At 37.1% G+C, this 17,360-nt stretch overlaps 1 protein-coding gene across 1 annotated transcript in view; it reads left to right on the top strand.

Moving 5' to 3' along the window:
- Window positions 1–17,360, top strand: part of CAPS2 (calcyphosine 2) — a 33,284-nt gene that overhangs the window by 1,134 nt on the left and 14,790 nt on the right. The window contains 9 exon segments of the mRNA XM_035544268.2: window positions 1,987–2,033; window positions 3,081–3,126; window positions 3,241–3,360; window positions 4,296–4,328; window positions 7,201–7,335; window positions 7,337–7,375; window positions 10,433–10,555; window positions 14,196–14,263; window positions 16,184–16,303. Coding sequence (XP_035400161.1) covers window positions 1,987–2,033; window positions 3,081–3,126; window positions 3,241–3,360; window positions 4,296–4,328; window positions 7,201–7,335; window positions 7,337–7,375; window positions 10,433–10,555; window positions 14,196–14,263; window positions 16,184–16,303 — 731 coding nt within the window.

The following is a 17,360-nucleotide window of genomic DNA, read 5'->3' as shown; positions in this document are numbered from 1 at the left end:
GCAACAGGTGTGATTACGTTTTTGTTTTCCAAGAAAGCAATAAAGTAAAGCAACCCCCAAAACATGATTTCGCAAGGCATTATTTCAAACTGTCATGGTGTGAAATAAATCGCAGTGCTCAGCGCTCATTATGAAAGGGATTTTTTTTTTTTTTTCAGGTAATAGCCAACATTTTGAGATAAGATAGGTAGACAACACCCACAAGATTACTGTAGCAGAAACTCAGACTAACTTTTGAAAGCCTGGTTAGTGCAAATATGAACTTGAACTATGAGAGTCACTGGTTTTATTATAGCTAGGGTAAATATTAATATTTTTATATCAATTGATTTTTCCCACAGATACTGAATTCTTTATGCCCGCAAAATAAACTTCTTCTCTAATACTCCCTTAGCCTGCAAGCACCCATTTGGCTTCCATATATGTCAGATGATCTTGGTCATTTATCATAGGTTGTAAAAGAAATGTCCATTTTTTGCTAATCCCTCACCCATTCTTTCCTTTTGTTTTTCATGCCCATCAGTTTCCCAAATTCAGACTTCCTACTACATGTGACTCTTGGTGGTTTGGAAAAGTAAATCATAAATAAAAGTGAGGCTGAAACGATGTCCTTCACCTAGTAAATATGGACAGTCTTCAGGATGATTTTGTTTGCTTTCTTCCTGATTTGATGACTTCCAGGAAAGGAATTACATGAAGACTAAAAGATTAACATTAAAATCTAGAATATAGTGTGTTCTTTTCCTTAAGGAAGTTGAAATAGTTAAGAAAAAACGTGCACTTGTGATTTAATGCATTGAAAAAATACACGTGACTTGGTGCACTGTGTATGCATAGAAAGCAAGACTTTGGTTAGTTTAGTCCAAGAAATAAAAGTAAATTGCACTTGATCTCTTAAAAAGCTTTTTACAAATTTGACCACAAGGTGGTGGTGTTTATTATGTGCGACCTGCCTGGAGAGACGCTTTTCTCTGAATACCCTTTTCTGAAGGCACAAGAGGGTGGTGTTGCTCAGCTCTGAACCTGTTTTTTCAGGAATATGCTACTATTCAGGAATATGCTGCTATTTGTGGGGAAGAAAGCAGTTAGAGTACTGTGACAGCTCTCAAATCATGAAAGGTATTAGGCCACAGCTGGAAACAGGCTATCTGCGCAGTTCAGACTGTCATCTTGAGATCTCTGTGCTGTTAATAATAATAAAAAAAAAAAAGTTAAAAACCAAGATGCTAGCAGGACATGCACAAAGCACAGTTTCTTTCCTGACTGGAAGGCTAGCTGGGGGGATTGTTATAATATGCTAGCTCCGGTCACAGGTCATACAGTCTTCTCTAAGGATTTGCTGTTGGCTGTTTTCAGAAATGCAATAGCGAGGGAGATGAAGCTTTGACTTGAGTCTTCCTCTCCCCATGTTCATGCCTAGTTGAGTTTGAAGATCCATGTGCTACAGAGTCGTGCAAAATTAGCAGTGTGAGTATAGACGCTGCCTAGGCAGCATCATGCGCTGTTGCACTAAAGCTGAGAAGATAGAGCTATACCAAATACCTGTGCTACTTCGGAGTCTGAGCTACCACCGTGTGAGCCAGCTGACCATCTGTACTGTGGTTTTGGTTTATGGGCTGGCTGAGGGGTTGCTTAAGAAACATCCCAACCAGTTAGGACCACGTGACCTGGTGAACAGTGATACAATCAAAATCCTAGGAAAAAGGATAATTTTGAATGTATTGTTGATAGCTGGCATGGACAGTATCTGGATTCTTAACGACTAGAAATCTTTGTCTTGATGAATATCAAGTCTTTTTGTCTCATGATCTGTAAGAATCAACTTTCATTGCAAAGTTTTTGTTTTGCACTTTCCTGAGTGGCATCTCAGTCAAGGATAGATACTTTACGGCATTGTTTCTAAATACTCCAAGGGAAGCTGAAAGGGAGAGCTGTGTATTTTAATCCTGATCCTTGTCAGCATGTAATAATGCTGTGTCCTTTTAGGGGTGGAGACCAGATACACGGGCTTCTCGTGGTCCTCGCCCACCAGAGTAAGTCTGCTTCTAGTTTTCATCTGACTTGTTTAATTGCTTTATTAACACCCTGCATGTGCGTGTATTGGTATGTAAATCACTGTTACTTGAAATTTATCATCTTAGGTTTGTTCTCTATGAATTATATTTAAAGTTCTCAATTACGCATTTATGTTAGTGAAGTGCCTTAAAGACGGTGTATCTTTCTACATTATTTTGCAAGCATGTGTCACCATGACCTTGGATTGTTCGTATTTTCCTCAAAGAACTTCAATTTCTGTATATTGTCAGTCATTCTCTAATGAAAAATGACTGGGAATTAAGAGCTCTTTCATTTGAAGAAGCAATCTCGTTATAAAAGGGTTCTTTGGAAATACTGGCAGTAAAATGCAAAAATAAATGCAGTTGTGGTGCTCCAGAGGATACCTAAAGCGAGGACAGAAGGTACAGAGATGCATTAATAATTTGGAGATGTTTTCATTTCTTTAAGCAAAATGAAATACTGAAGTATAGTTTACTTCCACTGCATAGCTGGCTTCCATTATATTAATCTCGTCCAAATAATTTGAAAGGTTTACATCCCAAGGAGCTATTGCTTCACTGTTGGCTCTCTGGTGACTAATTAGAGAGGGATGTTGCTACAGACCTGCTGTGGAAGACAGGGATAAGGAGTCCTTGATTTATGATTTTGTTGCAGCAGCTCCTGGTGGGGATTGAAGAGGAGCCAGGATGGCCTTCCTGGACTGTCTGAGGCTGGGAGTGAAGAAGGGCCTTGCAGGGCCTTTCGCAGCTGCTGGTGTACTCCGCAGCTGGGAGAGAGGAAAAGCTCAGTGTCCAGTTCCTGAGCTGTTGAAGAGGCACTAATAGGCATTTGCAGAATAGGCTGTTTCCAGTTGTAATGAAACTGTTCAGAGTAGGGAAACGTTTGTGAAGGAGCTAATATTTATGTATAATATAATAACTATAATAATGTACATGATATAATAACTAATAGGCAGCTTGCTTTTACTGTAATTGAAAAATAAGAGAACATACAGCTCTTAAAATCATTTTAACTTCCTGCAGGGTGCCATGCCTAGATCTAAGGAGGCTGGGAGATTCTGATGAAGAGGTAATTATAAATCAGTTTTGTCTTAAATAGTTTTTAGAATTCATGTGTTGCAGGAGTTTATAAAAATACGACTGAATATAAAACAATTATGGTTGCTATCCTTTGTAATTTTAGGATGGGAACTCTTACATACCATACAGTAGGGGTTATCCTCATACTTGCCCTCTAGATTCATCTTCAGGTTGGAGAACATCATTACAAATGCCGCCTGCACAGCATCTTCCATCTCAACAGGTAGGTCTGTCACTACAAATCTTTTCAAAATTTGCCCTTTCAGTAGTATTTTAGAAAAGTGACCTTAGCATTATCATACAAGTTCTTTTTTTTTTTTTTTGTTATTAAATTCTCATCTCCTAATGCTACTGGTTCAAAATATTTTTGGCAAAATACTTTTTACTGAGAAGCCTCTAGAATATTTCAAAAATCCAATGTCTTTGCTCTTCTTCATTGGTAGATGAATTTGTTCTTTGCATTGTACTCAATTTGAAGAGATATTTTAATAACTAACTTTATTTATTATTTGTGAAAACAACTGAAACAATAGTTTTGAGATAGAAAATGTGGAACTTTTGTTTATCTAGGCAAAGTGTAACTTACAAAAATAATAAAGATCAATAGTGGTCATTAAGCATACAATTGAGGAAAACAACCTAAGTTTGCAAAGAATAAGTATTATTTCTGTGGCAGAATAGTTACTTTTGATGAAAAGGAAACTTTGGAGTTAAATGCAACAATTTCTTAAGAGTTTTGTTTAGTCTCTTGTCCTTAAAACACAACTGTGATTTTAACTTTGGAATTATGTTTAATTGGTCTAAACACTTTTATTGTTAAAATTTCCTGAACAAATACCAACATTTTTTTTCCTGGATGACTAAGAAACTTAATTACCACTAGTCTTAGATACTTTGTAAGGGAAACCAGTAGTCCAGATGTTAATATTCTGATTTATAGATTGATAGCACTGTTCAGGATTCAATATCCAGTATAATAGATTTAAGAATTAATTTAATTACTCGGTTATTACAATTGTTCCCTGAATGCAAGAAAAGTTTCCCTTTGAACTTTTATGTCTGAATTAAGTTTGGAAAAAATGAATTTGACAACTTTTTATTTGTCTATTCACACAGCTGAGATTTTGCTAATTACTATTTAATTGCTTTTTTAAACAGATTTCTAGAAGGCCTTGTCAGAAGAAAACAGAGGTAAAGTAGCTGAAAAAATATACACTGACAAAATTAGCAACCGAATAGCAGAGTACTGTGGTACATGGTCTGAAAGTGTTTGTTTTAACTTCTTTTGTTTAAGAGGAACTAGCTTATTTAAGAGACTTCTTAATCTGTCATTTCTGCATCAGTTAGTATTTTGAAAATGTTTCAAAAATTAACTAGAGGGAAAAGGTTGTAGTATTAAAAACTGTAGTCTTCTGTTAGTAGTTGCTAAATGTTTGAGAGATCAGATATTCCTGAATTAGTTTAAAAATTTTAGATGATACTGCCAACATAATTTTCTGTCATAGTCATAATCTTTTTAACATTTTACCGTACGTTTTTATTTGGTTAGGATGCAGTAAATATCCTAACTTATCAATGTTACTAATTGATGGAAGAATTGGAAAATACAATGCTTAGAAATCCATTATTTCAGAATAAACAAACAGACAAAAAAAAAACACCCATACATAAACCTAAGAAATACTGGATGAGTTTGTCTAGAACAGCAGTGTTGCCAGAGGGAAAACAATTATTAATACAATTACATATAATCTGTACTCCTTGAAGTAAATAATATATTGACTGGCATGGCAGGACTACGAATCAGCTGGAGCTATTAAGGTGAATGTGACAGGATTATCCTTTTATATGTATCCCTATATGAGCAAATGTTTTCTCAACTTGAAACAAAATGTATTTAAATAAAAATTTATGTATTTATTTTTTAAAATAGAGAAAATGTAGAGCAATGAGGTAGAATAGCGGAGAATGAAGTTTATGGGTAGCTTAATTCCTACACGTTGTATCTTGCATCTACACATGGATGCTGTAAAGTCAAAGACTTTCTGAGTTGCTGCATACTCAGAGGTTGGGGGAAAGAGGTTTCCTTACCCCTGCTGAATGCAAACAACCAGATCCTTGCGGTTTCTCAGTATGAGCTCTAGCCTCTGGTCTGAATGTGTGCTGCTCAAGGCCGTGCCTCCCTGTCCTCCACACCTTGTACTCAGTAGAAGAGTCTCCTAAGAGTCTCCTTCCTGATCAGTCTTGGTATCTCCGATCAGTCTTGGTATCTCCTCCAGGGAAGGCACAGTGTCCTCTTTTGTTTTTTTTCTTTCCCTCCTTCAGGTTGTTTCACTTCTTCCAGTGTTACGGAAGGTAATTAGTAAAATTGTGAATAAAAACAGAGAAGTACAAAACATACCCGTCACAAGGACAAATAGAAGTAGTTTTCTGAAAAGGTGATTTGAACATAAATAATTAATTTGCTGTGGCTTCTCACCTGTTCATTCGTATTGTTTAAACTTCTCCATACTACCAGAAGCATAACAATTTTATTGTTTCTTAAAGTTCCAAGCTAATGAGAACATACCAACTCACATTCATTAGTTTAGGCTGTCTGTATGGATTGTACAACCTGAGAGTACTAGACTAGTAGTGCAGTAGTTCTCAGAATATCTACATACCCAATGTAGGTATTTATACACATCTTAAGATGCAACTGTAGATGTTTAACTGCAGATGGCTAATTTTCCTCTGAATGGCATTATAAGTGCAGTGTGTACATATTTGAGTTGCTATACTCTTCTCAGCTCTGGATGCCTATAATTTCACATCTTGTTATACTTTTTTTTTAAATATTAAGTTCATACATATAAATCTGTCTAGCTGCAGGAGTGTTAACAAAAGGTTGTTAAGGCTTTGGCTGTTTCAAGGCCTTTCTTTTGTTCTCTGCTTTCCTTTATCTCGTCTACTTCCTTTTTGCCTTCATTATGTTTTAAATACTGTAGTGCTGAATTTGCAGTAATGCATCTTCTATTCATTTACCCTCTTTTTGCCATCTCTCTTGTCTTTTTTTTTTTTTTTGCTTGACTTTTACTTTTGGGGAGAAGATTTTCAAGCAGTTCTGAAATATTTTAATATATTCCTCTGAGTGGCCTTTATTTCTGCATTGCTTGCTTCTGGGTCCTGACTGAGCGTTTCTTTAGCAAGATATATTCCGACTTCCTCGATAACAGACTATGTAAGTAAATCTTCCCAAAATAGGTCACTTTTGGAGGAGTAATTTGAACACTGTCTTATCACTCAGGAATTAACCAGTGAAGGGATGTAGATCCTCTTTTGAAAGAGAAAGCTGCCCTTTCAAGAACATAAATCTTTTTTTTTTTTTTTTTTTGAACAACGATTTTGTAGAACAGGACTGTTCACTGCTGGTTCAAGATGAGATGTGCCAAGCAGAGTTGCTAGATAAGGCCATCTTATTTTTGTTAGCATTGAAGGGATATCACTTAAACATTGAAGGTGTTATTCAGGGAGGAGAGAAAGAAGAATGGAGTCCTGGGCTTCTCACATTGCTGTTGTTCCTACTGATCAGCCTCCACTGCATGGAGCACTAAAAGGAACATAAAGTTAGGAAGCTACTTAGTTGGCTTCACAGCCTTTCTGACTGGTGTTGTTGTAGGGAAGGGCATGTAGGGACTAATACTCATCTGCCATCCAAGTTTATTAGAAACTGTGATTGGAAAAAAACACTCATTAGCCCATTTTCAGCCATCCAAAATCAAATGTCAGAATTCCTGTTTTAGTCATCTGTAACATTGTCTTGTAGGACAGCACCACAGAGTCTTGACTTTGTGTAAAGTTACTTGGCTGTTTACTACTTAGATTACAAAAAAAAAAAAAGTCAGAATGTGAAGAACTCCATGAAAATGAAGCCTGAATGTGCAGTCATATTTGTATTTTTTTCCTTAATGTGAAGCATAGTGTCAAGTAGTTTCATAAGTTTTAGTATATGGGAATTACAAAAATGGTGTTCTCTTTCAATGTATCAACCAGAGGCATTTATATCGATTGTTCTTTGCTCTAGCATTCTGTTTTAGAGCAGAAGATAATACCGGAAGATCTGCCATCCCCAACAGACAAATATAAATTGAAGTATCGTCAGTATGAAGCAGATGTGAAGGAAGAATATAAGCAGTATTCTGAGAGAATTGCAGAAAAGAAAAAAAGGCCACCAACAGTGTCCAGAAACTTCAATAAAGGTAGCTGGCAAAGTAAAAATTGCATTTTTAAGTAGTAAATTTGAGGGGGTAATTCATTACAGTGTATAGAGTGATTTGAATGTGCATGTAAAGAGTGATTTGAATGTGCGTGTAAATGATTTCTTCCATGTATTTATTGTAAAGACATTTCCCTGTATGGTTTCAACATTTAACGTTGAGTAGGATATAAAATAAAGTTTGCTTCAGTTCCTCTAGAACGAGAAACTGGTGCTCTGAGAATCAAAAGTGCGCTTTTGTTTTCTGATGAGAGATGTATCATTTGCCCTTATAGTGTACATCTATCCTAAGTGTCAAGATTAGCATAATTGACAGGAATAAGTTTTCTGCTGAAGAGGATGAGAGTAAAAAGAACTTGGTAAAATGTTATTTATGTTATTTCCAAATACTGAGATGTGTTCCATCTTTTTATTTCTTTTTTAATATTATATTAAATTATGATTCTACCTAGGATTTAGAAAAGAAGGGGTGAAATATGCGGTCTGTACCTTTGAGAGCTACTAACACTGAAAATCGAAAGAATTTTTAAAATAATGGAAGATGATATCTGTACTTTTTGCTTTGGCCTTTCTTAAGATCCAGTACAGCTAGTCTGCAAAGTTGGACTGCAAGCTATATTGATTCTTCCAGTTTCTTTGTTTGTTTGTTTTTAAATTAAGACTAAGGTGCAAACAAGGGAAGATCAGTGGAGGAAAAATGTGAAAACAAAGATGGGAATAACTGACCTGTTCTGGAAGAGACAGTAGAAAAAAGTGTCTGCATGGAGCAAAATATGTTATTTCAGGTATAAAGAGGTCCACGAGAAAAGGCTCCTAGCTAGGAACAGGAAACAAAAATGAGCGACATCTGTGAGGACTGGTCAAATGCTACGTTGTGTCGAGGGTGGATGACCACTTAAGAATCTTAATGAAAGGCTAAATATGCAGGTGCTGAGCTTCCTTAAGCTGAGATTCCAAGATGTAAATCCTTTATATGTTGTACTGCAAGCCCATCAAAAGGGTATTTACAGGAGTAGCCAAGTTAGTCTGAAACTGAAGAAATAGCTGGCAAACTGTATTGGATTTACATGGCACGGGCTTGGTAGCAGGGAGCTACAGGAGTGGCCTCTGCGAGCAGAGCCCAGCAGCTGCCCCATGTCAGATCAGAGCCAGCTCCAGCCAGCTGCAAAAGGGACCTGCTGCTGGCCAGAGCCAAGCCAGTGAGCAATGCTGGTTGGGCCTCTGGGAGAGCAGAGTTAAGGAAGGGAAAAAAACTGCTGCACTACAGCAGCTGGGAGAGAGGAGTGAGAAGCAGCCCTGCAGGCCCCAAGGTCAGTGCAGCAGGAGGGCAGGAGGTGCTTCAGGCAGGCAGCAGCAGTTCCCCTGCGGCCTGTGGAGAGGCCCCTGGTGGAGCAGGCTGTCCCCCTGCAGCCCAGGGGTCCCACACGGAGCAGATCTCCACGCTGCAGCCCGTGGAGGAGCCCCCGGTGGAGCAGGTGGATGTGGCCTGGAGGAGGCTGCGGCCCATGGAAAGCCCCCGCAGGAGCAGGCCCCGGGCCGGAGCTGCAGCCTGTGGAGAGGAGCCCACGCAGGAGCAGGGGGTCTGGGGGGAGCTGCTGCCCGTGGGGGACCCGTGCTGGAGCAGTTTGCTCCTGGGGGATGGATGGACCCCGTGGTACGGAGCCATGTGGGAGCAGTTCTTGAAGAGCTGCTGCCTGTGGGCAGCCCCTGCAGGCTCAGTTCGGGAAGGATGGCATCCCGTGGGAGAGACCCCACGTGGAGCAGGAGCAGAGAGTGACCGAGAAAGAGCGGCGGAGACGAAGAGTTAGGGACTGACCACAGCCCCCATTCCCCTTTCCCCTGCAGCACTAGGGGGGAGGAGGTGGAAGAGGGTGGATGGGGGGAAAGTGTTTTTAGTTTGCTTTTGGTTTCTCACTGCTCTAGTCTGTTATTGATAGGCAATAAATTACATTAATCTCCCTACTCTGAGTCTGTTTTGTCCATGACGATAATTGTTGAGTGATCCTCCTGTCCTCTTCTCAACCCTTGAGCCCTATCCATCGTATTTTCTCTCCCTTTTCATTTGGGGAGGGTGAGTGAGAGAGCGGTTGTGCTAGCAGGGTAAAACCACCACACAAGCATAAACTGAGAGAGAAGAAGCAGAACTGTCTCATTCCTAGTGCTTTTGGGTTCCAGAAAGATGCATGCTAAGTGCTAGAAGCTGTGCGTGTCAGTTTTTATGACAGATTTTAATATATCTAACAACGACTACTCTGCTAGACATTATTGCTATCTGATTAAATAATAAATTTCAATAGATTTCAAGATATTTATCATCTGATTTGTGGAACTTGCAATAACTTCTCTGAAAAGAAGCTGCTCCTAAAGCAGAATAGGTAATGAAGCTTACATTACTGATTTGTGTCCTGTGTTTCCTCCTTCCGAACTTCTGTAAATGCAGTCTCCTTTGTTCATACAGTCTCCTTGCTTCATATCCTCCATGTGGGAAATATTTCTGTAATATATTCAGACTGATTTACAAGTCTCTTAGACCCAGTTCAGCAATATACTTCAGCTGTTCCTTATCCAGCCTTTATTTAACTTCTTTGCTGGTCAAGAAATGGCACTTCTGTGATGGTGAACTTTGCATGCGATTGCAAATCTGCTACTTTCTCTTGTCCGTTCTTGAATTCAACAGAGAAAGAATGAGCTCTTTCCTTCAGAGAGGTACTAACAGTCTACCTTCTATGACTTGCTGATGGTTTTTAAGAAAGCATTGATACTTTGGACCATGGTACTTCTGATGTTTTTATTTTTTTATTTATTTTTTTAATATGGTTGAAAGTTGTAAGGGTTCAAAAGCTTTAAGGCAAGACTTGAGAGCAAGATTTATGAGTTCAATTTTCATAGAAATCTGGGCTTAAAATTTCTTTGCTTTTTCTAATTAGCATGAAGAAGGAGAAAGACTTTCTCAAATGACACTTTTTAATAAATTGTTGAGGAAAATGTTTTGTTTTTAATAATTAAATTTGATTTCTGAAAATAATGTGTTTTTCTATAGGGTACACAGCTTGAAGTTGGGCACAAGGATGATCTTACAGCTCTTGATGAGAAAGCTCTCCTGCAACAGTGCTACACAAGCAAGCCCTACAATATGCAGCACAGTGTGAGGAAATCAGAAGCTGTAAGTGTTTTGGCTGGTATTAGGCTGTTAACTGTCTAGACTTGCAGAATGACTTCCCAGATGTTCAATGGAAGTTAGGCTTTTGATGATTTGGTCCTAGTCTGTAACTGCAACCATGGGGGTTTGAACATCTGTTTTAATGGGAGTTGAACTGAGCAATCCAGTGAGCAATTTTTTAATCTTATCTGCAATGCTTGTATTATATGCAGTAATATGTATAAATAAGAATGCAAATTAAATATAAATAAATACAGCTAAGAAGATCAACTGAGTGACTCGTGTGAACCTGACCATACTATTACGTTTCTTCTGGTCTGTAGCTTGTACCTGAGACTGTATTCCACGATTCATGGATTTCATGATTCCATCAGCTTTTACTCTGACTAGTTTCTAGAGTAAATAAGCTGTTTTCCCTCATTATCTCTTGAAATGGAGTATGTGATGAGACCCCACTTTGCAAGCAGTATGGGCTCTGCTGCTAGTATTAGATCAGGTCAGCTATGGCTTTGGCTGAGTCTTCAAGATCCCAGGATGGAGTTCTACAGCATCTCTAAGCAACATATTCCTCTGCTGTGCTACTCTCCTTGTGAAGATGTTCTTCCTATTATCCTTACTGAGCCTCCCAAGGCTCCATTTGTGACATTGACCTCCTTTTATAATGTTGGCCACTGTTGCAAAAGTAAAAACAAGAAAAAAACCCCTTTGTAACTGTCTTTTGGTTTTAGGAAGGTTTTAGAACTCTTCATAGCTGCTTCCTCTGCAAACTAAACAAAGCCAAACTCCCTTAGCCTCTCCTTTCAGTTGCTTCATCTCCAACGCTCTGTTGGTTCCCCTCTAGTTTCATCTCATCCCTATTGATTCTGGGGGAGAGAGAGGCCCCCAAAGTGGAAACAGGCATGGCTTCACTATAATGAGTAGAGAGGAAATAATAACTTTTCTTATATTGATATACCCAGTAAGTTTCTTTAATTTCTTACATAGATACAGATTTTTACTCTCCTTAGGACTGTGCAAAAGGGGTATTGTACATTTAAGGCTAAATCTTGATTTTGGGATTATTTACAATGATGAAGAACCTTGAGACTTGGTACTGTGTGCTTCACTATTTGCATATGCAGAGTGATGGCTTTCATAAGTGAATTTTATAGGTATTGTTGAGCAGAGTTAGCATTCTAACGTTCTGGTGGAATACTAAGCCATAACAAATTTTATGAGACTATAAAAGTAAATAATTTTTCATTTATTTTGTTTGCTCATCATTATGCACTGAAGTTCACCTTGCAAACATCTATTTGATTTCTAGTCTCGTTAAAGTGTGACTCGTCTCATGTGAAGTCTAATTATTTGCTTAATAATAGTGAATGTTGCACTATTGAGGTTACTAATCATTTTCACGATCAGAAAATCTTTTCAAAAAGTAATCTTATGAAGAACTTCCTGTTTGTTATTTTTAGAATTATTTTAAAAATCTGTATTGTAGGGTGAGGCTAGTGGGGAAAACTGTTTTGAACTATCATTAGAGTAACTACTTAATGCTAAATCAAATAACCTGAAAAGACTGAGAAAAGGAGCAGTGCCAGACCACAAATGACAGGTACACTGCAGCTGGCATGTTTTAAAAGGAAGCCAGCAGGTGTCTCAGCAGCGTGTCACAGGGACCTTTGGAAATCCTTCTGTTACTGATTAGCACTCGTGGTTGCACAGACTCTCTGTCTTTCTAGGAGCCTCTTTAGGGTTCTCTCAGGTTCAAGATTCTGACAGAAGTAGGAATAATGGAAAAATCAGAAGTAGCTACTGCTTATATAATAATGCAATTAGATATATGTTGTCTCAGTTATATGCATTTGATTTAAAGTGCTTTAAAAATTTGCTTAAGATGACAATATTTTTAACATTTCCTTTTACTGTAATCACAGCTAAAACCTCTAATATTAAAATAGATTTTCTTTTAAATTTTCTCTAGCTTGGGTTGAGAATTACCTTATCCAAGATGGATTACAGTAAATGTATGATTGCCAAAGAACACTATATATGATAAAAATATTTTTTTTGGAAGAAGGTTTGTTTTCTGTAAATAATTCTTTTGTGGACAAAAGAGTTGCATCTTATTAACAATTGAGAGCTGCTGTAAGCTCAATGTCTACCTCAGCAGTTTTGTAAATTCATAGTAGAGTTTTTGTCTAAGAGGTGAATGGAAGATTTTCTTCTGAGAGTACTTTTAGTGACCTTCTAGTATTCAACTGAAATACAAAGTGTAAAGTTGAATTTTCAAAATCAGTTTTTATCATGTAGCTGTTTTGGATCTATAAGATCGATTTCTGGAATACATTGAGTTTTAACAAACACTGCTGTGTACTGTCACTGTGTACATAATGCGCCTTTACATAATGCTTCTTAACATCAAAGATTCAGTAATTTGGAATAAAGTACCAGTAGATCTGATAGATGCAAAATGAAATATGAAAGCAAAATAAAAAGTCCCCAATCTGCTATAATTTAGAAGTGTTTTAAGGCTTAAAATCACTTCAGTATAAACACTAGTTGGTCTGGTGTTAAATTTTTCATTCTTCTGTTTTGTTTTGTTTTTGGCTAGTGCTAATCAGTATTTACCTGAAGATTTGTGAACAATATCTATAGCACCTCTGGGGATTTTTGGTTTATCCATTAGTTACCTTCCGTTTGGAAACCAACTTTTAATTCTTCTTCAGCCATGGGAAGACTTGATGTATCTAGAATTTGGTTGGTGCATGATAATCTATGTGGGGGAAAAAAGTAATCAATCATAAAAATATCGTAATTCTTCAGATTCAGAATAGCTAACAAGTCATCAAAGAGGTCTAAACCCCTCAGAAACAATAATCTCTATTTTCTCGTAAATAAAAATAAATCTGGGGGGAGAAAAAGCAAATGTAAGTGCAGTGAAAAAGTTTGGAGATTTGGAAGATGAAGTGAGATGGTGGGGCATAACTGTTGCTATTAGCCTCTGTTCTGACCTTGGACATCCTCTTGTGCCTTGGGTTTTCTTTCTATGAAACCAATGATGATCAACAACCAAGCACTTTACAGTGAACGGCACAAGGTTGTGGTTGGCTGTTACTCTAAAGTAAAAATGCCAGTAAGATCCTGTTAAATCTCCTGCCCCCTCACGATGATCTCTCTTTTATAAGGAAAGGTTTTTCAGGTTGGTCTGTTTCAGTAGAACATTATTCTGGAATGCTGAAAATAGAAATTGGGAGCAGAGACTAACGTTTTTTTTGACTAACTATTGCTGGAGTCGCATTCTTTCAATGGGGATCTGTGTCAGCCATGGTACTTGGAATAGTGTGAGTTTCCTCAGGCTCTAATGTACTTAGAAAATTTATTGGAAACAAAAGATAAGGAAAGCTGTCTGTCAGCAGAAATACTATAAATCTCATATTTATTGACATCTAATATGCATAGACAAGTTGAGTGTGTAGCAGAGAGTATTATTTGTCATGCAAATAGAACTCTAACTGAAAAGATGAAGAAAACCCTTGAAAATTCCAAATTAATTATGACATTTGTAAGATGGTGATCTCTGTACGCTGTCCTAAGAGCTCTTTTAGTATTTGATGTGCTTGTGTAATTTCATTTTCTCTCAGTCAGTTTTTCTTTACAGGAGGATGTTGCTGCAGAGCGGAGAAAACAAGCTGTGGTAGAACAAGTGATGGTGGATCAGTTATCCAGGTAAGTGAATTTACAGTGTAAAACTACAGTGTTCCCTACAGAAGAATTTAGGTCAGTGAGTGTTTGACTTCTCTTGCTAGGAAGATGTTTTGATGACCTCATTGCAACTCTTATGTAGTCTTACATAGTGCTATTTCTAAAATCCCTTTAAATGAAAAACTTTTTAAATTTAAAATCACTTTCAAGTGCTATGTTTAAATTCATTTTTCTTTGAGAAGAAGTGTTGATTTTTGTATCTGAATCTAATTTATGGGTTTTACAGTAACAGTACTTTTCAGAAATAACCTTTTACATCTGCAAAATATATGGATAACTGTTGTTACAAATTACAAATCTTTAGTATTTATTTTCTGTTCTAAGACTGTCACTTTTACTAATATTCCATTATTAATATTGACACAACATCTCTCTGAAGTAAAGGAGTATATCAGTGTTAATCAGGAAGGAAAAAAAAGGAGCACATTAATCAAATTGATCTAGGTTGTACAGGAAAGCTCTCAACTTCATTGCTATCCCTTTAGCTCCAAGAAAGCATTGGTTCTATGTAGAAAGATCCCATCATAGGTTAAGGAGGAAAAAAAAAGTAACAAATAGGTAAAGTTGAGTATATTAAAATTATTTTTCTTATTATTGTTCCCATAAACTTGTTCTGAACAAAGCCAAGTGCAAAGGCCTGCATCTGGGTCAGGGCAATCCCAAGCACAAATACAGGCTGGGCAGAGAATGAACTGAGAGCAGCCCTGAGGAGAAGGACCTGGGGGTGTTGGTTGATGAGAAGCTCGGCATGAGGCAGCAATGTGTGCTTGCAGCCCAGAAAGCCAGCAGTATCTTTAAGTGCAGAAATCACCAATTAAAACAAAGTAAACAACTAAGAAATGCTTGTCCCATATCAAATCTTTACAATGGTGTAGTTAGAGGAGATGATTACAGTGTGTGTTAAAAAGATGCTAGTTGTGCTGAAGTGTTTCAGTGCTGCTGGTGTTGGATTAGTTTTATGCGTCTTGTGTCATTGACGTTCATTCTGTTCTTAACCTTCTTCAGCTGCTTCTCCTTATTTTTGCACGTATCTATGCATCTCCTGCTCTGAACCATTCTGTTGACAAAGTCAAAACGATATCCAGTAGTGCTGCAGCTACATCAGGATGAACTTCTAATTGAAAAAATCTCTCTGTTTATTTTCCAAATATAACTGTGCCAGTACTGCCAAACAAATTGGTATCAGAGAGCAGGATGTTAATTGGGGAAGATTAGTTCAAAACTGTCACATGGAAGATCTATTAAAGGAAACACAAAAGGTTTTTTTGATTGTTTAATAGAGCCAGTCTTGTGGTTAAATTATTATAACTGATGTGTACAAAGTTGGATCTGCATAGATCAGAGAGAAAGTTTATAAATTCACATCAGCTATGCAAAATAGTTTTTTCCTTCTGATTATTAATCATTTCAATAACATGTATTTTTAAGGGGTCTTCTCTTTTGTTTATTTGTTAAACTGATACTAAGAGTATCAGTTTAATATCTTAATATCAGCTGATTATCTTAATAATCTTGATATTTTAATATCACTTCCATAACTCTAAGAAAATATACTTAAAATAATTTGCCTACATGCAAAGTTATTACATAGTAGTGCACTACCAGACTATTCTTTCATGTATTTGATTTAGAGTAATAGATTTCAGAATTTGTAAAAACAAAAAACAAACAAAACCTAAAAGAACAACCACCAACCAAATAAACAAGAAACCCTCCCTCAAATTTATGCAGGTGTAATGGCTAACTTCAACGTGTTATTGTTGAATTATTCACATGGCATTTTTATTTATTTTGTTTGTTTTTCTTCCTTGAGTAAGAATATGTAAGAACTAAAATTTAAACTTAGTGTCAGTCAGAGGGCTTCTCCCTGCTCTTTTTGGTCAGAGCTGTTATAAGTGACCCAGAACAATCCACACGTGCTGATGTTTCCAAGGAAGCTCATGGACTTCTGGGACTTGGGAACACACCCGTGCGTTTTAGAAAAAGAACACTGCATGAAACAAAGTAAGTTTTCTCTAGTGGTCATTCTTTAGAAATATTTTTTTGTTATTTTGGGCTCTGTGCTCCCTCTTTGCCTTTCCAGGTGTTTTATTCCTCACTTGGAACAAAAAACTTCAACTGAGGTCTTATTGTTTGCCTCCCCCATTTGTATAATTGCCTAGTGGGACCTATTTGGGGATTCTCTGTGTATAATGATTCACAGTATTAATAAAACATGGAAGAACCATCTTAAGCTCATACTGATACTGTTCATCACAGGGTTTTGTCAGACTTTGAGTTGGTTGAATCCTTGCAATGCTGTTGTATCCTTTTAGAGATTCCCATCCCGAGGTGCTTAAAATTGCATAAATATGCATCCATAAATGCTAATGTAGATCTTAACAATATAATCATACTTTTCCTTCATGTTTTGATTTCTGCTGAAAAATTGGCATTTAAATGTAATTTCTGAACTGTGAGCATTAAAACAGTAACTCCAACAGCTTAAGAAAAAATGAGAAAATATTTTGATTTTCATCAATGCATGCTGAAAACAACATGAATCTGCAGTTCCTGTTTTTATTATGTTAATCTTTCTCAACATGCAGGCAAATATCTCTGCTTTGTACATTTTAACATCATCTTCTGAAGTCTTTTTCAACAAATGTCTTCTTTTTATTTAAAAGAAAAAAGGCAACAAAACCTGTGTCAAGAACAATCTCTCAGTCACAATCTCTTACACTCATCACATGAACAAATCTCTGTTTTGGGAACTAGTTATAGTCAATATAAAGTATCTAAGTGGGGAAAGAAGCCCCCACATGGGTATTTTGCAAGAAAATTGATTCAGTGATGGAAGCATAATGATTGGTAGAGATTTAATTCTTGACATAAGTGCATATAAACAAAATATCCCATTCATGTCTATGCTTTCTGTAGATGTAATCTCATATGATGTAATTACAGAGTGCTTTCCACATTGCAACTCTGAGTTGCTTTCTAATTCAACCACAAGAATCATCTCCTCAGCCAGTTGCCAAGGATACCGTATTTTACATGTTTTGAAATGGTTATTTTCATA

This window comes from Cygnus atratus, chromosome 1 (assembly GCF_013377495.2).
Source record: "Cygnus atratus isolate AKBS03 ecotype Queensland, Australia chromosome 1, CAtr_DNAZoo_HiC_assembly, whole genome shotgun sequence".
NCBI classification, from domain to species: domain Eukaryota; kingdom Metazoa; phylum Chordata; class Aves; order Anseriformes; family Anatidae; genus Cygnus; species Cygnus atratus.
The sequence above is the reverse complement of the archived record's forward strand: the minus strand, read 5'-3'. Positions and strand labels throughout refer to the sequence as shown.